Source organism: Myxine glutinosa, chromosome 1, assembly GCF_964187855.1.
Source record: "Myxine glutinosa chromosome 1, kmMyxGlut1.1, whole genome shotgun sequence".
Classification (NCBI taxonomy): Eukaryota; Metazoa; Chordata; class Myxini; order Myxiniformes; family Myxinidae; genus Myxine; species Myxine glutinosa.
Window position 1 is genome coordinate 150027016 of NC_136261.1, and position 23792 is coordinate 150050807.

The following is a 23792-nucleotide window of genomic DNA, read 5'->3' on the forward strand; positions in this document are numbered from 1 at the left end:
AGAAGGACATTTTCGCCAACCGGGTGGAAAAGTCCTGAATGTGAGGGACCGGGTAGCGGTCGGGGGTGGTGGCATCGTTGAGGCGGCGGTAGTCCCCGCACGGCCGCCATCCCCCACCGGGCTTTGGCACGATGTGCAGTGGCGACGCCCAAGCGCTCTTGGAGCGCCGTACGATGCCCAGTCGCTCCAGCGTAGCGAACTCTGCCTTTGCCACCGCGAGCTTCGTCGGCTCGAGGCGGCGTGCCCGGGCGTAGACCGGTGGCCCGATGGTGGGGATGTGATGTTCCACCCCGTGCTTGACGGCCACCGCCGAGAAGGTGGGCCACGTGAGGGCCGGGAAGCTGGCAAGGAGGCGGGTGAAGTCATCCGCTGCCGGAAGCGTACAGACAAACCTCGCCGGGATCGAACCGCTCAGCGAGCCGCTCGGTGAGCCGCTCAGGGAGCTGCCCAACGAACTGCTCAGCATGCAAGCAAGCGAGCTGAACGTTTCGGCCTGGACGAGGCGTCTGTTCTTCTCGTCCACCAACAGCCCATTTGCACATAGGAAATCCGCACCGAGCAATGCCATGGGCACGCTGGCGGTTACGAATGTCCATTGAAAGCATTGCCCTCCGAACCGCAGGGAGAGGCAGTGCTTCCCGAATGTGCGTATGGGTGTACCGTTGGCTGCAAGCAACGCGGGGCCCCGGCCCGCGGTTCGATTGTCGGACGTGGAGGCGGGGATAACGCTCACCTGTGCGCCTGTGTCGCAGAGGAAGCGATGCCCGGACAAGGTGTCCGTGACAAAAAGGAGGCTGCCGGAATGGCCGACGCTCAGGGCCGCTACCGAGCGCCGGCTTGGTAGTTTCGCGACTTGCCAAACGAGCACGGCAGGCAACAATTCCTAGCCTTGTGGCCAAACCTGGCGTGGAAACGGCACCAGGTTTGCGGCGGAGGCTGCAGTTTTCACGGTGGTGGTGGGCGGGGCGTGGCGGCGGCCACGCAGTGTGCATCGGCATTAGCCTCAGGGACCATGAGGTGTGCATGGGCATCAGCCTCGGGATCCGCGACGGCCGCACCGAAGCTCGCCCGCGTGTCACAAGCTGCGAAAAACTTGTCGGCCTCGACGGCCAGTACGCGGGGTTCCTTTATTTTGGAACCGGCCAACGCGAGGCGTACCTGTGCTGGCAGCTGGCGTAGAAAGAGCGCCCGGAACAAAAAAAATCCGGGGCTTTGTCACCCAGTAGCGAAAGCATGTAGTCCATCCGGACCGATGGCCGTGTGTCGCCGAGTTCGGGAAGGTCCAGGAGGTGGTCGGCCCGCTCGCACTCCGTGAGGCCGAACGTGGCGATGAGGAGATGCTTGAGCGCCTCGTACCTGTGGTCGGCCGGTGGGTTCCGCAGGACGGACACGACTCGGGCGGCTGTGCCAGGCCCGAGGGCGGCAATGACATGGTAATACCGTGTCTCATCCGCCGTTACGCCTCGAAGTCGGAACTGTGCCTCGGCCTGCACGAACCATACTTCGGCCTGAGCTTCCCAAAACTCAGGGAGCTTCACCGCTACCGCGTTGTTGGCCATGGCGCGTTCTGTTGGTCAGCAGCGGCTGAACCAGCGTCGAGGTCACCAGTGAAGTGCGGTGCTATGCGCACGACTTGTTCGCCAAGAAGAGAAGCAACAACGCAGGTAACCAAAAAAGAGTCTTTATTACAAAGCTCAACTATAGCACTGAGGTGCTCGGGGCTGCGCGCCCCGTGTATATCCCGAGGCCACGCCTACCCTTCGGGCGTGGCCGACACCCTCGGTGCGCGGAATGATGTCACCGCGCCAGCGCCATCGTGTCCGCCACAATCCTATCAATATGATGCCAGTAGAACCAGGAAGTATCGTATTGTTCTCACGACAGCCACGCCACCGGGTCATTCTAGTGCACTGGTTCATACAAGTAAATGTAGATGCAGAACAAGTAAACGAAAAAAACATGTTTTCGGGCTACACACGTTTATTTTTAAAAAAAAGAAGTTTTAAACTTTTTTTTTTTTTAAATAAAAAAAGACCGAAAGTCTAACAGCGTCGTAGCCGGGCTTGTAAAATATTATAAACCACAACCATACATGACTAGCTTTTTTAACAGTCGCTAATGCTGTTTATAACATTAAACAAAGACATTTGGAGGAATCCAGACATCTGTGAGGTAAGTTTTACTTACAGAACTGAGGGAAGATCTACTGTAATCTAGATTATACCCCACAATGGTTGGGTACGTACCGTTTTGTTGGAAGAGACGGGAAGAGACGTAATGCCGATGCTTTTGATATTTGACGGTCATTTTAACAATCGGTTTGTTTGTGTTTCACACATAATGAAAGACGTAAAGATAGAGCATGGAGATTGTGATATATGACAGGTTCGACGATATGTTCAGCATAAACGGCACAAAAATCAAAATGGCGAGGTGTAATATCAAAATATAAATCAAAGTCAGTCGCCGTACCGCCGTAATGACATCAGACGTAATCACATCACCCTGTCATGTGATCAGATCCTCAGCTCTGATTGGTATACATTTGAGGGGACATATATATACAGATGGACAAACACTGTTCTAGAAGGCTTTGCCCTATGGGGTACGCCGTAAAAAAAAAAATTCAAATTAAATTTTGATAGATGAAAGTGTACCAGAAAAGAGGACCGTGGGCCAATTGTCAGCTCTCTAGGACATATGGAACCCAGAAAATGAACGGCTCAAAGATTTGAAATGGGACAAGCAAACAAAGTTCAGATGAAGTTAAATAAAAGTGTTTAAAAAGGCAATTCTCTTAATCTAGTCTCCACTAACTTGAGAGCGCAACACCACATGATTGTGAGCAAAAGCTTTCTATTTTCCAGAATAACAACAAGAAAAAATAAGGAAACAATTTAGAAGCAGACATTGCTGTGGTGTGTTCCAAGATGTGGAAGAGATTTTTCTTTTCTTTACAAAAACACTTGGAAATTGAAGGAGGATAACAAGTACAAGTTAACATGAGGATGGGGTACAATGGGGGGAACCTGAAGACAATAAGGCAGATGGCCAGACATACACAAGGATAGGGCTCACAAATGTACAAGTTCAACTTCAATCCGACCTGCTTACTTATCTTAGCCATCTGTATGAAGTTATTGCCTCTTAACAAGGAATTTCAGTGCAGGAGGAAAACATGAGGCCCATAAAGCCTGCACAATAACTAAGTACCCTCTTTCCCCACAATCCTTTCCATCCTTCACCACATCAACATTTTGAGAGCTTATTGTGTCTTCTTGTCCTGCTTTCTCAAAGTCCATATCTCAGATTCATATTGCGCACCACACTCCAGTGATTTCATCGACATCTCAAACAAATCCCCTTAAAAATAATCAGCTATCATTGCTCCAATTATTCCTGAAAAACTGTTCCACATAATCGCAGATGTTCAAATAAAATACTGCACATTATTTTTCAAACAAGTTTTTGATTTGAGCAATATCAACTGAAGGAGCTCATGCAATCGACATGAGATTTACACTCGAGTGGAGTTTGTACATTGGAAAGAGTAATTGCATCGACCCGTAACCAATCCGATGAAATCTCAAATAGGATTGCTTGTACCGTGAACACACATTTAAAACACTTAGGGTTATGGTTCTGGGTAAATTGATTCCAGGACATTGTTTATTCTTTCAAGCTCGTGGGGGGGGGGGGGGGGGGGGGAGGCAGGGGAAATTGGGGGGAGAGAGAGGGACTATTAACCCAGGTTCTACGTGAAACACCATGTTTCAACTTATACATTTGAGAATATGCCAAATATGCCAAATCAAACAGACACAGAATCTGCCAAGTGCCGGATATGTTACTCCGCTTGTGTCCCACAACCTCCTCACTTTCCTCCTTCGCCCACCTAAGCTTAAATAATAAACACTGACTTCACAACAACTTGTACAATTTCCCATTGTCCACCTTTGTGGATTATAGATCTGTGAGTTAGTACAATCATTTAATGAGCTGCTGTCATTTGACAGAACGTTTGAACTCGTCGCCTGATTTCAAGCAGTTCGTTCTCTCTCCAGCTTTGTTTTTTTTTCAAACTACATTTTCAGTAGAACTCACTTGAATATTTGAATCAGAATATTTTCATTCGAATGAAATGTTTTCACAATCGATTCAGCAATTAAACCATAAAATAATAGGTTCGATCTCGCACGTGCATCAAAGATCAGGCCGATGATCTTGACTGAAAGAACTGCTGCAAATGTGAGTTACGTTCGTGAAAACATTTTGGCTTCAGAGAAGCTTGTGGCACAAGGGAAGCAGTAATAACAATAAAACTAATGATGATAGTTGTTCCCCAACAAGGAACTTCAATATAGGAAGCCACTAGGCCCAAAGCTTGAGCTAGCATAACCAACATATTTCACAGTTGTTCAGGCCTTATCAATAGTGGCCTCGGCTTTTGAACGAAAAGAGTTCAAAGCGTGGAAGATGACGGTTTGTTTTGTGCATTTTGAGGTTCTGATCATATGAATTGGACAAAGCTGATGGAGATGGTCATCAATGCACATGTGGTGCAACAACTTGGAGAGTTTCAGTCGATTGCATGGACTGAGAATGCTAAATGTCAAAAAGAGATCAAAAATCACAATTGAATGACAAAAGAAAGGAGATTGTGAGAAGATATTTCAAAAATAATCTGATGCCCTTACAATTGATGTATGCCTTCTCTCCCTCCATCGCTCCCCCCAATTTCCCCTGCCCCCCCAAATTGATGAATGCCTTCTCTCCCTCCATCGCTCCCCCCAATTTCCCCTGCCCCCCCCCCAATTGATGTATGCCTTCTCTCCCTCCATCGCTCCCCCCAATTTCCCCTGCCCCCCCAAATTGATGTATGCCTTCTCTCCCTCCATCGCTCCCCCCAATTTCCCCTGCCCCCCAAAATTGATGTATGCCTTCTCTCCCTCCATTGCTCCCCCCAATTTCCCCTGCCCCCCCCCAATTGATGTATGCCTTCTCTCCCTCCATCACTCCCCCCAATTTCCCCTGCCCCCCCCCCCCAATTGATGTATGCCTTCTCTCCCTCCATCGCTCCCCCCCCTCTTCCCCTTCCCCCCCTCCCCCACACGAGGTTGAAAGAATAAACATTGTCCTGGAATCAACTTACCCAGAACCATAACCCTAAGTGTTTTAAATGTGTGTTCACGGTACAAGCAATCCTATTTGAGATTTCATCGGATTGGTTACGGGTCGATGCAATTACTCTTTCCAATGTACAAACTCCACTCGAGTGTAAATCTCATGTGGATTGCATGAGCTCCTTCAGTTGATGTTGCTCAAATCAAAAACTTGTTTGAAAAATAATGTGCAGTGTTTTATTTGAACATCTGCGATTATGTGGAACAGTTTTTCAGGAATAGTTGGAGCAATGATAGCTCATTATTTTCAAGGGGATTTGTTTGAGATGTCGATAAAATCACTGGAGTGTGGTGCGCAATATGAATCTGAGATATGGACTTTGAGAAAGCAGGACAAGAAGACACAATAAGCTCTCAAAATGTTGATGTGGTGAAGGATGGAAAGGATTGGCTGGGTCTACCATGACAAATGAAGAAGTTCTTTAGTTTGTGCAGGAGAAGAGGAGTTTGAATGAGGCAATTAGGAAGAGATATAAACTGCCTTTGTCACATTTTGAGAAAAAAATGGATTGCTGAAAGAGGACATTGAAGGTAGAATGGAAGAACAGCAGCAGAGAGGAAGACAAAGAATGGTGATGTTGCTAGTTTGGCTGAAATATTAAGGAGAATACAAAAGGCTGAAAATCCTCATTAATATGTAGCACAAGGCTGCGGGGTCATATCATAGAAACCTTGATCCTTCCAAAAGGTAGAGAACTTCAGGAAGAGCTTTAATAGGATTCCACTTTATGTACACAAAATCCTTAAATATATATTATACAGAGGGGCACATTCCTGAAATACAGTAGTTGGACAATAGAAAGTTGAAGGAACTAACTAGGAAATGCTGGGCCAAAAGACAGATACACAAACAACATCATATGTTATCATAGGTAGACAATGTAGACAACATCATATGTAGGTACACAATGCTTCAAGTTCTAAAGGTTAGACAGAATAGTTGGTGTGGGAGGAGAGGTGTTTGATTTAGGCAATTAGGAAGAGACAGAAAAGCTCGTGGGCAGGTTTTATTGTTATCTTGTAATAAAGCCTCTTGGAGGAGGTTGCATACACACCGTATATATCACATGAAGGATAAATAGGAGATGTGATTGTACTTTTACATCAATTGTGAGGACATGATTAGTAGACAGTGTACATCACGACAAAGTATATGGCATTTGAGCCTGGGGGGTGGGGGGGGAGAAGAGAGAGAAGAGAGAGAAGAGAGAGAAGAGAGAGCAGAGAGAGAAGAGAGAGAAGAGGGGGAACAAACACTGGGGAATGGAGGGGGAACAAACACTGTTTCTGGTGTTTGTTCCCCCTCCATCCCCTCCCTCTCCTCAAATGGCCACACGGCTGACTCCGCACATGAAAAAGCTGAATGCCTCAACTCTGTGTTTGCCTCTAAATCTTGTGTCCCAAACCCATCCCTCTCTGTACCCACCGTACCCAGTCGTACCCAGCTGCTCCTGGACTCTGTGTCCTTTCCTCCTGACAAGGTAGAAAAGTTTCTGTCAACCCTCGACTCTGATTCTGCAACTGGACCTGACGGCATCAGCCCACGGGTCCTAAAATCATGTTCTTCTGCTCTTTCACTCCCTCTCTCTGTTCTCTTCACCCTCTCTTTTGCTCAAGGTCATCTTCCATCTGCTTGGAAATCTGCCAAAATCACCGCTTTGCACAAAAAGGTGCAAAAACAGATCCCAGCAACTACAGACCAATCAGCCTTCTCCCAATTATCAGCAAAGTCATGGAATCCATCATTGCTTCAGATATGAAATCTTTCCTCTTCTCCAATGGCTTGATCTCTGATCATCAATTTGGTTTCAGACCTGGACACTCCAATCTGGACATGCTGCTTCTGCTTTCTCAACAATGGATGGAGGTCCTCAATGCCAAACAGGAAATTAGAGCAGTCTCCCTTGACATATCACATGCCTTCGATACGGTCTGGCACCCCGCTCTGCTCACCAAACTCTCCTCTTTTGGTATCCATGGAAATCTCCACGCATGGCTGGCGGACTTCCTCTCTAGTCATAGTCAACGTGTGGCCCTGAATGGGTTTCTCTCATCTCCTCTTCCTGTTCAGGCTGGAGTTCCCCAAGGCAGTGTTCTGGGCCCTGTGCTTTTTCTGGTCTTCATCAATGATCTCTCTGACTCTCTTGAAAATCCTCTCTATCTCTTTGCTGACGACTCTACTCTCTGTCGCTCCATTCTTCATCCCTCAGATCGGCAGTCTGCAGCCTCCTCACTCTCTGCAGACCTTGACAAAATCACAGACTGGGCATACAAGTGGAACATGTCTTTCAATCCTGACAAATCTCACACTCTTACGATGTCTCTCCGAAAAGACCGACTGGACAACCCTCCCATCCACTTTCTGAATAATCCTCTCCAAGAAGTTCTGTCACTCAAGCTTTTGGGTCTCACTATCTGCCATGATCTTTCCTGGGAAAACCACATTTCAAATCTGGCCCCCAAAGCCAGTCGCCGACTGGGCATCCTCCGTCGTGCGAAGTCCTTCCTTGGCACACCTGAGCTCCTCACCACATACAAGGATTTCATCCGCAGCTCAATGGAATACTGCTCTCCCCTCTGGGCTGGTGCTCCTGCCTCACACCTAGCTCGCCTTCATGCTGTTGAAACCAAAGCATTCAGAATCATTGGAATCTCCCGTGATGAAGCTAACACCAAGGCCTCTCACTCACTCACTGCAGGCAGGTTGGTGGTCTTTCCGTCTTCTACCGACTACTCTCTGGCCTTGCCCCCCCAGCTCTCTCTGGGCTCTGTCCCGCAAATATTTCTACAGGTCGCACAAGATCTGCCTGCAACCCTCTTATGGTTAAACTGCCAAAATCAAGACTCTCTGCTCACCTTCACTCCTTCAATCCTCTTTTCTCCTGCCCCTGGAACAAACTCCCTCACTCTCTTCAATCCCACTCCACCCTCCAAGTCTTTAAAACAGCTGTTCACCACCATCTCTTATCTTCCCCCATCCAAAACCTTGATCTTTTCTACCCCCGCTAATTTCACCCCAATTCCACCTTTTTGAAATACCAACTTCTGTCCAGGAAGTCCTTGGTGTCCTTGTGTTTTATACTTCTCCCTCCCCCCCCCCCCCCTTCCCATGCCTCCTCCCCCCGGGCCCTCTCCCTTCCACACATCTCCCTGCTCTCGGATGTTGTGTTTGTGTGCTTCCCCTTCTCTCCCCATCTTGTCTTCCGCTCCCTCTTTTTGGGTATTTTGTTTGTCTGGTTGATTTGTTTGTGAAGTAAATGTTAGCTCTTTCACGAGCCTCGATTCAGTATACAAAAAAAAAAAAAAAAGAGAGAGAGAAGAGAGACGAGAGAGGAGAGAGAAGAGAGAGAAGAGAGAGAAGAGAGAGAAGAGAGAGAAGAGAGGAGAAGAGAGAGAAGAGAGAAGAAGAGAGAAGAAGAGAGATGAGAGAGAAGAGAGAGAAGAGAGAGAAGAGAGAGGGTGATGGGGATAGAGATGGAGATAACACAGTTACCTGCAAGTAAGAGGGTTGGTTGGTATAGGTAGAGTTAATGGGGTAGAAAGTACTTTGTGGATATGAATGGGGATGACACGAGAAAGCAGTGCATACCTGCCTGAAGCTCTGCTGGGAGGAGTGGGATTGAACAGTCTTGAACATTATTATTCTTGAACAAATTTTATTTTTTGTGTTCTATTTTTAGTGCTCTTTTTAAGCCGATTGCCTCATTGGAAAGATTGTAGACGTATTACATTAATAATAGGGATCTCAGGACAAAACTATAGCATATATGATGAATAAGAATATTTGATCACACATGAAAAGTTGGTGTCATATATGTAGGAACTTCCATCTGGGAAGAAAGTATCTGGGCAAGGGCTCAAAATCCGAGACCAATTTGAAATTGATAACATCTCATCAGTAAAATATTTCGATATGGTACACAAGGGTGAATCAAATGCCCTGTTTTTGAAAAGTATTCTCATATCGATCTAGTCATACTTTTATTTTTGTTACACTAGCCCTATATAGTTTCTGTAAAATATTTCGGATTTTCAATTTTGTTTAGACCCCCCCACCAGCATCGGGTAAAAATTGGGTACCCCGCTCATAAGCTTCTCCCGCCAAATGTCAGATTTTTCGAATTTTAGAAAAGTAAAAACACTTTCTTATAGTAATTCAGGGTCACTGATTACAAAAATGGCCTTCAAAAGGTGGTGGGATCAAAATTGGGGGAAAAAATTTAAGTTCAGTATTTTTGAAAATTGGGTAATCGGGTAACACAAAGGAACCAAGCTCTTCCACGAGCCTCGATTCAGTATACAAAAAAACCAAAAAAATTAAAAAATTAAAAAACTTTTACTATTCCCTCTTTGAAACCTGACAAATTTTTCGTTATTTTCTCTTTGAAACATGGCAAAATAGTATGGCTTCTGCTGCTCGCCTCCTCAAACGCAGGTTCGGTTCACTCAACATGCTCAACATTTGTAGAACGTTCTGGGAGTGCTGCTCAGACCGTGCTACCGACAGGAAGTCTGAGCTCAGCTTGATGCCGTGCTCAGCACAGTCGTTCGTGATTGGTTGCCCAAATCTTAGCTGCTGGCGCATGGTACGTGGAGGAGGTCGGCCAGTCGCTAACATTGAGATGGAGAAATGCTGGGTCAAGGTGGAGCAGCTCGAACACAAACTATGAGTCAGGTCTGGCCAAGTCTGTCAGTCGTCAATAGCGTAACCGATGCTAAGACCTTTGGCTTTCCAAATCCAGTGCCGACCATTCTTAAAGAGAACAGGAGATTGCTTTCTGGCCTGAGTTTGCGCATGCAGAAGGCAAGATGGCCCTGTGTTTGTGGCGGAACGAGGTCGCTGAACAGTGTAAGAGGGACCAAAAATGGCACTGGAAGGTGTGGATTGCACTCCTGCCAACCTGTCGACCAACCTCACATTTGGCCAAAGCGGCCCATTAGCGGGGTACCCAATTTTTACCCGATCCTGGTGGGGGTCTAAACAAAATCGAAATTCCGAAATATTTTACAGAAATGTTATATGGGGCTGGCGTAACAAAAAAAAAAGGATTACTAGATCAACATGAGAATATTTTTCACAAACGGGGCATTTGATGCACCACCGTTTGATGCATGCTACTGCATAAGACGAATAGAAAATCCTAGCAGCAAATTACTTCATAAGATTGACAGAATATCTTGGATGTAGCATAATCAGAAAGAAAATCAACATTTTGTTTTTCTACAAGAGCGAGGCTCAATAGCAACTTTAAATTGACAGTGGGTGTAGCAGGATACCAATTAGGTACAACCAGCAAGGGAATAACAAACAGGAAAGGAAGATACAGAGAGAGGGAGCGAAATAGAGGAAACATGGAAACCAGCAAGTTCGATGTTTGTGTTGGGAAGGGTTAATGGAGGTAATAAAGATAATGGGTCAGGATTGTGGGGGTGGGGAGGAGGGTGACATGAAGTGGTGGTGCACTGCCTGCTACAAGCTCTGCAGGATAGATTGGTAAACAATGGTGGGAAATTTGGAAAGAAAGAGTGGCCTTGGTATGGGGGATTCCCATAATGCTGAGAGCTTTAGATTCCACAGAACCCAAGAGCGACAGATGTAATGCTGGGGTGCCAGCCAATAGGGGAGAGCAGTACTTCATAAAGCTATGAACAATGGCCTTGTAGATTGTGAGTAGCTCTCTGCTTTTCCAAGAAAAGATTTGGATCGACAGCGGATGCCCAGTCTGCAGCTACCTTTGGAGGCCAGCTTTGCTATGTGATTGGCCCAGGAAAGGTAAATGGTTGATAGCGAGGCCTAAAAGTTGAAGAAACTGAATTTCTTCCAGTGGATGACTGAGGAAATTGATAAGTGGGTTCATTTGATGATCATTCCAGAGCGACAGGGTGAGACTGTAGGATTTTCCAGGACTTAAGTGCATGTTCCAATTATAATTGGAACATGCACTTAAGTCCTGGAAAATCCTACACTTAAGTCTTAAGCACTTAAGTCCCGTCTGATAATTATCAGACGAGCATCTAATCAATTCCCGATCAGCAAAGACAGCCACAACTGCTGTCTGCCTAGAAGAGGACTGGGGGTACTGTACTAGGGGTACTATACGACACAATGTCGTCATCTGCAAAAAGGAAGAGGATTTTTCAGATCAAGGGCCAACACATACGGCACTGTATATGAACACACGGCACTGGTATATGAATGTATCCTGGCACTGCATATGAATGCTGTTTTCTGAATTACCAGGGCACTGGGAGAAGGCCAAAGGAGGACAGATTAAATGGGCAGACAGAAGGGAAGCAAGAATGGCACAGCAGGATCTGAAAATATGGGCACTGATGTCATCTGGGTCTTTTCCTGAAGCAGGGTCAAGGCTGGACAGTGTTCTCTAAATTCTTAGGTGATGAGGATACAAATCCAGTAGAAATTTATTACGTTGGCGTAAGATGGGGACAGAACGGGGTGGTTTGGGTTCACGAGATTTGGAGGCAAATACAGAATTTACACATTCTGCCTTATTTCAAGGAGAGTATGTAGTAGAGCTGTTTGAGGTGAGGAATGTGATGGAAAGGAAGCAAACACCAGAGAAGGACTTGACAAGGCACCACCATCAATTTGAAGAAGGAGACCGGTTCGAGATTTCATCCTTGAGTTTGGCACGATGATGTTTTCAGGATGAACACACTTGTTGTGATCCTAACAAAGAGAACTAGAATGGCACTTGGTGGAGCACACATACCTCCACCAGGCTGAACAGGTTACGTTTTGTATTCCACCAATAAGCCGGAACTGGATTCAGACCTGAACCTAAGTCGAATCGGCTTGTTCTTGTTGCCTAACCAACTCTTCCACCTAGTTTTGGCATAATCCGTCCACAACTTTGCGATATCATGCTCTATATCGTTTTTGGCCCTATCTATGGTGAAAAATCAGTTAAAACATTTTTTAATTCTCGTATCCGGATCTGGATTCGGATCCCCACAAAAATCGAATCGATTCTTCCTCGTCACACACCCAACCTGTCCACCAAATTTCGTCCGAATCCGTACACAACTCTTTGAGATATCCTGTCCACAGACAAACAAATAGGGATGAAAACATAACCTATGCCAACCTTCAGTTGCGCAGGTAACTAAAGGTGCTCTCAGTCAGGTTACCTTTCCATGCTCTGAAAGCAAGCTGTTTGATCGCAACAGCCTCCCAAATGATCCGATTAGCAACTGTCATCCGAGTGCTTCATAGGCAAGGGAATATATCCGAAGAGTATATTGGCCTTTTGGAAGGAACGTAAAGTCAGCTGTCCAATATAGTTACACGAACTTCTGTACGTTAACTTTTAGAGCATTGTGGGTTAGTATCCTGGCATAAGTTCTAAATACCTATCGTGAAGACTGCTTAAAAGTAATGGCAAGGACCCAGTGTGTTCGTTGCTCAGGAAGTTGTCCATTGTGGAATATCATATGAAAAGCTATTACAAGCTCAGTGAGTTGGCTCTGGGAAGTTCTATTCATCTGGATGAGATTTATAGCGTTACATCTTCCATTTGGGAATTGTTGATCGAGTTTGCAGGTAACAGTTGGGGGCTGGGCAGGATACCCAAGGGGTATATGCACTCACCTTTGAGCTGTTGAACTTGGGTTCAAATTTCGACACATGCAAGGCAACAATTTATTGAGTGCTACCGCCCATTGGAAGTACGTTGAGTCGCAGGACCTGCTCATCTGCCAGCGCAGGTTGTTGGTGGACGTTAACGATTCCACGGCTTCTTACCTGAAGAGTAGGCAATTTATCGCCGGCATTCAAAATTCCTGGGCTTGTCATTGCCAAAAGACGAAAGACCATTGCCAAAAACGTTCCCCGGCTGACCCTACAGAAGCGAAGAATAATTGGGTCCATTAATGAAGTAGCTATTTACACCTAAAACCTGCATCATTCAGGCAATTCCCCAGGATACTGATTTACTGGATATCTATCCATCCATCCTGCTGACCTTCCTTGTGAACATTTGCCAATAAGTGGCTCCAGACTTGTACTGTGGGTTAGGTATACCACAGAGGCAATTTTACCATGCGGTGTAGTACATCGTTTCATTCTAGTTCGCACAACGGTTTTTAGACCTTCCTTGCTATGCCTGGATTTGTTTTTCCAACTGATGTGTCATCATCACCAAGAAAGGTTTTGGGGCTTCGTTGTTTGAGCTGGAGATCTTCTCTGCCAGCACTGATCCTACTGTGCCTTTCAGTTAGAGTATAAATTATGTGCTAACATAATTATTGGTGGATGTTAAAAATCCTTCTGTACCTTTCACTGTGCCTTGAACCAGAGCCGGAGATCTTCTCGGAGATCTTGAGCCAGAGATCTTCTCGGAGATCTTGAGCCGAAGATCTTCTCGGAGATCTTGAGCCGGAGATCTTGAGCTGGAGATCTTCTCTGCCAGCACTGATCCTACTGTGCCTTTCAGTTAGAGTATAAATTATGTGCTAACATCCCAGCCAAGTTATATATGTATGCTTTTAAGTAGCTTTGGGAAAGACAACCACCCAGTGTATTCTGTCCATATGCTCTGGAAAGAATATGGACATTGAATTGGATTGGGCAACATTGTCGACCATTAGAGATTTTTTTTTCTTTTTTTTCACAATTACCAAATGTAACCATGGTATTGACTACATTATCACAGGAACTTGGCAAGGAAACCAAGAGCGTGCCGGTAAAGAAATTGCCTTGTGCTGCGTGTGCCAGTGTTGGCCGGTGTTGGGAGTTGGGAAGCTCCACTTTACTACGTGGGTGTGGTGGTCATCCTATTGGTCGCTGGTGCCAACTTGTGGCGTTTCTGCCGCTCGGGTCAGTTTCCGACCCCATCGCCCTTTCCCAACTACAACTGGAACTACCTTGAGGAGAAATACGGAGTGCCTCGTACCAACAGACAGAAGGTGCACCTCCACCAGCCTTACCAGGCTATCCCAACCCCATGCCCATGTTTGCTCTTCGTAACCCCATTTCCCATGTGATATTTGAGCAAGTTTGGAATTGACTTCAGAAAATTGTTACCAAAATAGTAGGGGCCTTTTCGAAGGGGAAAATTGCTGCCTTTGCCGCCATTATGAGAGACACTAAAATACGCCTTTCTCCTTTTCCAGGTGGCAAAATAAAATCTTTTTTTTTTATCAAGAAAACTTATTTCAGGTTATATCAGAAATAAAGCAAATCTGGAAAAAGCTGTCATCACAAAGGATTGGACATTGAAGGACCTCTTCCAACGAAGGGGCACTCTGTCTATTTAGTAAGGGCATTTTATGAGATATTTCACAAATCTGTTAACTAAATTGTTACCAAAAAATTTCTTCACCAATATGTTTGTAAAGGTGTGTAATAACATGTGTTAAAATGTTGAAGTTCAACTCCCGTGGGAAACCCAGAAAAAAAGCTGTTGAATTCGGGTACCGAAAAATTATTTTCGAGAATTTTTATTTTTTTAAATCGGCCCTTAAGTAACTTATGAGGGGTCAAATAAGGGTTTTTCATGATTCTGAGTTGATTGTTAACATTTATATTTTCACTTTTACATTTACACACAAAGTAGCTTTTATTTCACATACATATATAATACTCAAGAGTTATTTCTCATTCACAATGTCAGAAGTTTCAACAGTTATTGTCTATGTCTTCTTCAGACTCAACAACATCATGACTGCAGTTTCTGCATGTAATGCCATTACAGACTCCACAGGCCGAGATGCACGTGACCCCATTCTTCTTGCAGCTGCATCGCCGGTTGCTGCAATCTCCATGACAATTACAGCTCGTGAACTGCAATAGCTCCTCAGGAGCTGTGGGGTCCAGTGTTGGAACTGGCTCATACCCATGCACACCTATTGTCCATCCATAGTCACTGGGGTTCAGAGACATGCTCTGTAGAAGGATCCGTAGCTCAGGTAACTGTTGGCGATCTCCTGCCAGGTCTGACGTTGTTCCCACTTCACCATGTAGACAAGCCATCCGCCATCAAATACGAGGGTGCAGCAGGGTTGGTTAGTCAAGTCAAGTGGATCAGTTAACGCCTTCAGGCTTGTATTTGAAAAGTCTGCCTTGTTTGCCTTGTTCATCTTCTGATCTTTGTTGCTGAACAGGGACAATGGGAAGGGAGTCAGCTCATACTGTAAGCTTGTCTCAACTGTCATATCCCGCTGGGCGAAAATGATCAGTCGGTTGAACAACTTTAGTGAGTCAAGGTGAATCTTTTTCTCGTTGACCAAGGGAAATTTTCTTAGTGATGACAGGGCTTTTATCTTTGACTTGACATCCATGGTCGACGTCACTGACTGTCCATCCAGCTTGATCTGCATCTCCATCCCAACTTCAGCTGCTCTCTCAGCATTGACTGCGTCATCTCCAGTGCTTGTGAATCCTGTTGAGAAAGACACGAGCAACTCCTTGTCTCTATCGTTGTCGAATGGCTTGATCTCCTCAAACCATTTTAGGACAAGTTCAACTGCCTCTGCATCTCGCTTCATCTGTGTCTTGGCAAGGTCTATGTGGACTGGAACATGTTTACTGACGTCCTCCTCCATCCGCCGGTTGACATCAGACAGGTGACTGAGGGTGAGCACCCAGCATTTGTGGCCAGAAAAACTGTTTCTCATTCTTCCTCTGCTCAGTCCACCTTGTGACTTGGCTGCCTTCATTAATGTCTGCTCAATGCAAATGTCACACCATGTGCCGGACCACTCATGACTTGAGTAACGGACAACGTGGTTCCCGTGGGCAGTGAGACGTTCTAAGGTGTCTTTGTAAGCAGGCAAAGTTTCTAGTTCCTTCATGAGTTGACAGTACAGCCGTGCGCCCTTGGCATACTGATGATGGCCTGCAGCGGCAAAGATGTGAAGCATCTTGGTAACAATGCAGGACAGATGCCCATTGTGGTCTGCAAGTCGCTCGGTTCTGATAAAGACCTTGATCACATCTACCATGTGGTGGTACTCCACCCAGAGTGCAGGTGTTCTTCCTCCTTTTGCGAGTCGTTTGAAGGTTTCTTGCTTTGAATAAAGAAAGGCTCTTCTCTGGTGACTGATCAAACTCCTGCAGCTTTTCATGGACTTGGTCCATGTTCATTACCCCATGCTCTAATTCTGAGTCTAACCATTCGCAGAATTCAATAAAAACTGCCTCTCGCTCCTCATCAATACTCCTCTGTCCTCTCTTCCTTTTTCCTTCCTCATCAGTCTTGGACAAACTGTCACCTCTCGCAAACATAAGTTTGCATCGCAAATGGTACAGTGTTTCTTCTGCTACCAAGTCGTTGATCCCTTCCAGGCGTCCAGTGACTTCAGTGCCCCAGTCATCCCCGCGACTCCGTGCTGTCTTCAGCAAGCTTGCCTTCAGTGTATCTGCAGTCAAATTATCTGGCACTCTGTATTTCTTTCTAGCTTGTGCTGGATTATTTTTGTAGAGCTGGGCTGGTTGGTTGCAAATAATGCATACATCCTTATTCCTTATACAGGAGGTCAACTGACTGTGATCTTCTAGAACTGCAGCCAGTTGATGAACTGAACTCACAAGTAGTGCGTCTTCTCTTCAACTTTGATGACTCTTTCTCTGCCTTTGATGCTTGAGCTGACTTCTTGGTGGTTGCAACAAAGTTGTTGTACAGATCATTTTTACACTTCTGGTGGTACCTCAGTTTTCCTTCCTTTTGAGCCTCCTTCATACGTTCCACAACAGTAACATTTTCGACAGTTTCTGCTTGTTTCAATAAAGTTGAGTATCCCTTTGGAGTTGCCTGTATGAGCCTTTCAGCTGGTGTATCCGAGCGTGCACAGATGAAGCAATTGAGCACAGGTGGAGTAACGTCTTCATCCATATTGCTAGACTCCATGTCCTGCAAAGTAGAAAATGAGATATATTTAGAAATTATTTTTCCACAAAGGAGTGTCTGTGGTGAAATATAAATGTTAACAATCAACTCAGAATATCTTATCTTACAGGAGCGGTATAACATATCCTTCACAATGGTGGCTGGCTCAGTTCGCTCACCAAGTAGGAGTACCATCCAAAAACGAAACCTTCACAACTGAAACCACATCATGGAGTCAGACAGAGCTTCGATTGCATTTCTGTCGAGCAACATCTTGTGCCTTACACTTCCTTCCCCCAAATTTGCTTGCGGATGCACCAGACTCGGGGTATTGTGGTTAGGACATCCGCTCTGAATCCGAGTGGTTGGCGGCAGTTTGATTCTGACCCTGGCCAAGTCATACCGAAGACTTTTCAAAAATGATTCGTGCTTCTTCCTCGCTTGCCGCTCCGCATTCAGAGGATAGAGCACGGACAAATCCCGTGGGGTTGGCATCCCTTGGGGAGGTCTCGATCTCTACCTAAAAGTGCCTGGTCCGGATACTAGATAGAATCTTCTCAGTGATTCTTCACCATCGAATGATCTGGTCAAAAAAAAACTATATACAGTATGGCAGGATATCTCAAAAAATCATGGACAGATTCGGACGAAACTTGGTGACCAGGTTGGGTGTGTGCCAAGGACAAATTGATTAGAATCTGATAAAGATCTGGATACAGATCCAGGTACTAGAATTTTTAAGTGATTCTTCACCATTGAGATATGGGGCCAAAAACTATATACAACATGATATTTAGAAAAACTGTGGACTGATTAAGACAAAAGTTGGTGGATGAGTTGGTTAGGTGACAAGAACAAGCCGATTAGATTTTGGTTCAGGTCCGAATCCAGATCCGTCCTATCAGTAGGCTACAAAACATAAACTGTTCAGCCTGGCGGAGGTATGCGCTCTACCGATTGTCGTTCTAGTTATTTCATTGTTGTTACACAAACAGTTATTCCTGATGTTCGATTTATCGCTCCTTGGTGTATATTTGTTGTATGGTAGTAACAAGCTTCTGTTGAGATGGTAACAAGCTTCTGGAGAATGCTGTATGATGCACCCTTACAGCATTCTCCAGACGAATGGAAGGAAAGTAAAAAAATAACATTAAAACACTGAATTACGTCCGACATGCTTTTCCCGACAATATCTTCATTTGTCAATTTCATTGCAAACTTTTATTATATGTGATAGATAAAATTAAATTGTTTCATAATACATATGATTGCAAAACAAATGTTTAATGACACTATAAATGTTTTTCAAGCTAAATTTGCAGCTCATTTGGACTAACAATAATTCGTTTGAATTATGCACATTAAATTCAAAATGTATCATGAATAGTTCTGTGTCGGGATTGTATATACACCATTGATTTGTTTTTATATTTACATAACAATACAACTTTAACTATAAGGTAAAGAGGTTGTTTTTTAACAGGGCTACGGCTCGTGGAGGTGTTGTGACACAAATCAGTCACACATGCACACAGATTCATGCGACAACAACCAGGAAAATGCAGTCCGATCGAGGAAAACGCAGTCCAATCGAGGAAAATGCAGTCCGATCGAGGAAAACGCAGTCCGATCGAGGAAAACGCAGTCCGATCGAGGAAAACACAGTCAGATCGAGGAAAACGCACAGATCTAGGAAAACGCAGTCCGATCGAGGAAAACGCAGTCCGATCTAGGAAAACGCAGTCCTGTCAAGGAAAACGCAGTCCTATCAAGGAAAACGCAGTCCGATCTAGGAAAACGCAGTCCGATCAAGGAAAACGCAGTCCGATCTAGGAAAACGTAGTGTGATCGACGAAACGCAGTATGATCGCCAAAAACGCAGTCCGATCTAGGAAAACGCAGTCCGATCAAGGAAAACGCAGTCCGATCTAGGAAAACGCAGTCCGATCTAGGAAAACGCAGTCCGATCTAGGAAAACGCAGTCCGATCTAGGAAAACGCAGTGTGATCGCCGAAAACTCAGTATGATCGACGAAAACTCAGTGTGATCGACGAAAACTCAGTGTGATCGACGAAAACTCCGATCATGGGAGAGTGACATAGTCCCTATTTTTTTTGACATAGTCCCTATGTCTATTGACATAGTCCCTATGACATAGTCCCTATGACATAGACATAGTCCCCATCCCATAGACCCTATTTTTAGGGTGACATAGTCACAATTTCGGTCTTCCAGGCCGGCCGATAGGCAAAGTGTGACCAGAAGGGACGAGGTTCTCCTGACCACGTGGCCCTCGACTTGGTGGGGTTTGTCCGCACAATGTGGGTGCATCAGGATGAACTTTGGCTGGGGAGCGTTTGGGCGCGAGGCGTGTTTGGGCGCCCCGGTCTGATACTGCCGCCCACGCGCATAACAACGTGTGAGTGCACGTGGGTCCCAGCGGTCCCACTGGCCTAGCGCTACCATGTTTAGACAGCGAAATCCGTCCCCGGGCACCGGCACCTACTCCCGGAAGTCGAGAGAATAGCGGCGCCAGGCACAGTAGGACACCCGCGGAGCCCCGGCGGACCAGGGACGCGCGAGCCTACGCGTTAGCGTGCTACGGCGGAATCAACGGCTTCGGCCACGGCCGGGCCGATACTCGGCCCGGTCGCACCGGAAATGAACTGGTTCGACGCCCGCGCTGGAGAGGTCGCGGGCGACTGAGATGTATTAATAAATTAATTAATTAATTAATTTGAGACGTCCAATTTCTAGTGTTTGGAAATTTGGGAGAGCTTGACCCTAGCCTTTCCCTTGCAAGGGCAAGGAGGAACTTAACACTTAACACTTAAGCTTAGCTTGAAGTACACCCTGACCAGCGCTCACGGTGGGACGGCAAGGCAACCAGAAGGGACGAGGTTCTCCTGGCCACGTGGCCCTCGATCTGGGAAGCGAGAGGCGTTCCATTAGTGGACGCGCCCCTCACGCCCGACTTTTGGGCGGACCCGGCAGGCCGTTTGTTTTGACGTTCCGTGACAGGCCCCACACCCCCACCTCCGGGCCGACCGGGCGACCGGAATGAATCCCGGTGTCCTGATCCGAACCTTCAGAGCGGGCCAGCTGGGGAGTGCCTGGCACCCCGTACCTGCACTTTCCGTCCCTGCGGTCGCAAATACCGGAACCACCCGAATACCACTTTATTTGACAAAATGAGGTGCGGCCTACATCTAGGCAAGGCCGCGTGCCGTCATTGCGCTTTCACCTTAAAAGACTTATTTGATATAAGTTAATATTTTGATATAAGCCTTAGAAAACAAACCCTATAGAAGTCAATACCTCCAACGACACAGGCGCGCATTCGTGCCGCGTGACGTGGTGACGTCATCGCGCTTTCACCTTAAAAGACTTATTTGATATAAGTTAATATTTTGCTATAAGCCTTAGAAAACCAACCCAAAATAAGTCAATACCTCCAACGACACAGGCCCGCATTCGTGCCGCGTGACGTCATCGCGCTTTCACTTTAAAAGACTTATTTGATATAAGTTAATATTTTGATATAAGCCTTAGAAAACCAACCCTATATGTCAATACCTCCAACGACACAGGTGCGCATTCGTGCCGCGTGACGTGGTGACGTCATCGCGTTTTCACCTTAAAAGACATATTTGATATAAGTTAATATTTTGAATTAGTCGGTCAATTTTTGCCCAATCTTTGCAATAACCCGGTACAATAATCGAAAACCGATTCAAAATGGCCCCTCACTATGATTTTCCACGATCACATTTTATTTTCACGTACTTCAAATCGACGGATTTTTACCAAATAAAATACCCCACTCAATGCACTGATGTCGTTTTTGCGGCAGAAGTGAAAACAGATTCTAATTTGGAAATAAAACGAAGGCGTGCACAATGTAACAAAATCTCCTCAGAATCCAAAGTCGTGCCGCGGAACGTGGTGACGTCACTGCGTTTACAGGCTTAAACGGCAATTTTATATAAGTTAATATTTTGAATAACTCGGTCAATACCAGTCCGAATTTCGCCAAATAAAGGTTCCCGTTATCCACAGATACCCCTGTATCCTCCTAGAGGCGAAGTCAGGATGAATTTCGCAAAAAATAAAGTCCTTCGGCGACGAAAATTTAGCATGGGGTTTTCCTATGTAAATTTACCCTGAAGTAATTTTACCGAAAATCCTGGAAATTTCGCGGGGCCAGTTTCTGTCGAGTGTTAAGACGTACTAGCGACAGCGAAATCCGGAATCAGAATTAAAATCCGAGCCTCCGTTAGCTCTAAGGGCCCCCCAAAACAAATCGCATATATTCCTAATGAAAAAAACTTCGAAGCTCCTAAATCCCGAATCCCAAACCATCCGATGTCAATCCATATATCCACACCTCGCTACGAACGTTATGCATCTAATGATAAGCATAAGAACCATCAAAAAATATTTTAAGACCAGTTTATTCGACTAAATGTGGCGCGGCCTAGCATCTAGTCAAGACCAAGTCACCCAGGCCGACCACGCATCCCGACCCCAAATTCCTCATCGACGATAACTAAACGATATATTATATGACTCGCACCGTACATACCTCCTTCTAGTTCTTGTTCTTGTCTTGATATACTCACTCAGACTCACCCTATCACGACTGAATCCTCTCAGCTCCCCCAAATGGCGTCTGCTCTGCCTCGTGTCCAGTCCAACTCCGAACTCTTCTTCTTCGACCTTCGACACTCGTGGCGGGGACGTGATGACGTCACTGCGCTTCAGTCTTAGAAAACTAATTTTTATATAAGTTAATATTTTGAATAACTCGGTCAATACCAGTCCGATTTTCGCCAAATAAAGGTTCCCGTTATCCACAGATACCCCTGTATCCTCCTAGAGGCGAAGTCAGGATGAGTTTCGCAAAAAATAAAGTCCTTCGGCGACGAAAATTTAACAAGGTGTTTTCCTATGTAACTTTACCCTGAGGTAATTTTACCGAAAATCCCCGAAATTTCACGGGTCCAGCCCTATTGAGTGCCTGCGGCCTCTCAAGTCCCTTCACATAACAGAGTCGGGCTAGAGTATGATCGACGAAAACTCAGTGTGATCGACGAAAACTCAGTGTGATCGACGAAAACTCAGTGTGATCGACGAAAACTCAGTGTGATCGACGAAAACTCAGTGTGATCGACGAAAACTCAGTGTGATCGACGAAAACTCAGTGTGATCGACGAAAATCAGTGTGATCGACGAAAATCTGTGTGATCGACGAAAATCTGTGTGATCGATGAAAATCAGTGTGATCGATGAAAATCAGTGTGATCGACGAAAACTCAGTGCGATCAACGAAAACGCAATCCGATCAAGGAAAATGCAGTCCGATCAAGGAAAACACAGTCTGATCAAGGAAAATGCAGTCTGATCAAGGAAAACGCAGCCCGATCAAGGAAAACGCAGTCCGGTCAAGGAAAACGCAGTCCGATCAAGGAAAACGCAGTCCGGTCAAGGAAAACCCAGTCCGATCAAGGAAAACGCAGTCCGATCAAGGAAAACGCAGTCCGATCAAGGAAAACGCAGTCCGATCAAGGAAAACGCAGTCCGATCAAGGAAACGCAGTCCGTTCAAGGAAAACGCAGTCCGATCAAGGAAAACGCAATCCGATAAAGAAAAGCACAGTCCAATCAAGGAAAATGCAGTCTGATAAAGAAAAGCATAGTCCAATCAAGGAAAATGCAGTCTGATAAAGAAAACGCAGTCCGATCTTGGAAAACACGGTCCGATCTAGGAAAACGCAGTCCGATCTAGGAAAACGCAGTCCGATCTAGGAAAACGCAGTCCGATCTAGGAAAACGCAATCCGATCTAGGAAAACGCAGTCCGATCTAGGAAAACGCAGTCCGATCTAGGAAAACGCAGTCGGATCTAGGAAAACGCAGTCCGATCTAGGAAAACGCAGTCCGATCTAGGAAAACACAGTCCGATCTAGGAAAACGCAGTCTGATCTAGGAAACTGCAATCCGATCTAGGAAAACGCAGTCGGATCTAGGAAAACGCAGTCCGATCTAGGAAAACGCAGTCCGATCTAGGAAAACACAGTCCGATCTAGGAAAACGCAGTCTGATCTAGGAAACTGCAATCCGATCTAGGAAAACGTAGTGTGCTCGACGAAACGCAGTGTGATCGCCAAAAACGCAGTGTGGTCGACGAAAACGCAGTGTGATCGACGAAAACGCAATGTGATCGACGAAAACTCAGTGTGATCGACGAAAACTCAGTGTGATCGACGAAAACTCAGTGCGCTCGATGAAAACGCAATCCAATCAAGGAAAATGCAGTCCGATCAAGGAAAACACAGTCTGATCAAGGAAAACGCAGCCTGATCAAGGAAAATGCAGTCCGATCAAGGAAAACGCAGTCCGATCATGGTAAACGCAGTCCAATCAAGGAAAACGCAGTCCGATCAAGGAAAACGCAGTCTGATAAAGAAAAGCACAGTCCGATCAAGGAAAACGCAGTCCGATCAAGGAAATCACAGTCCAATCAAGGAAATCACAGTCCGATCAAGGAAATCACAGTCCGATTGAAGAAAACGCAGCTTGATGTGGGAAAACACACTCCGTGCTTAACTTTTTTCCCATGTGTATAATTATATGAACCATATCGGAACCCTTCACTATTTCCACAGCGGTTCATACCAACTACCTTGAAATGCCCCTTGGCGCAGCATCACTCGTGCAAATAAGGTACAATGTTTCTACATGATAACACTCGTATATCCT

At 45.7% G+C, this 23792-nt stretch overlaps 1 protein-coding gene across 1 annotated transcript in view; it reads left to right on the forward strand.

The window, feature by feature from the left end:
- Positions 1 to 23792, forward strand: part of SYT12 (synaptotagmin 12) — a 102142-nt gene that overhangs the window by 27808 nt on the left and 50542 nt on the right. Inside the window, exon 3 of the mRNA XM_068119413.2 lies at positions 13921 to 14111. Coding sequence (XP_067975514.2) covers positions 13921 to 14111 — 191 coding nt within the window. The remainder of the gene's footprint in view (positions 1 to 13920; positions 14112 to 23792) is intronic.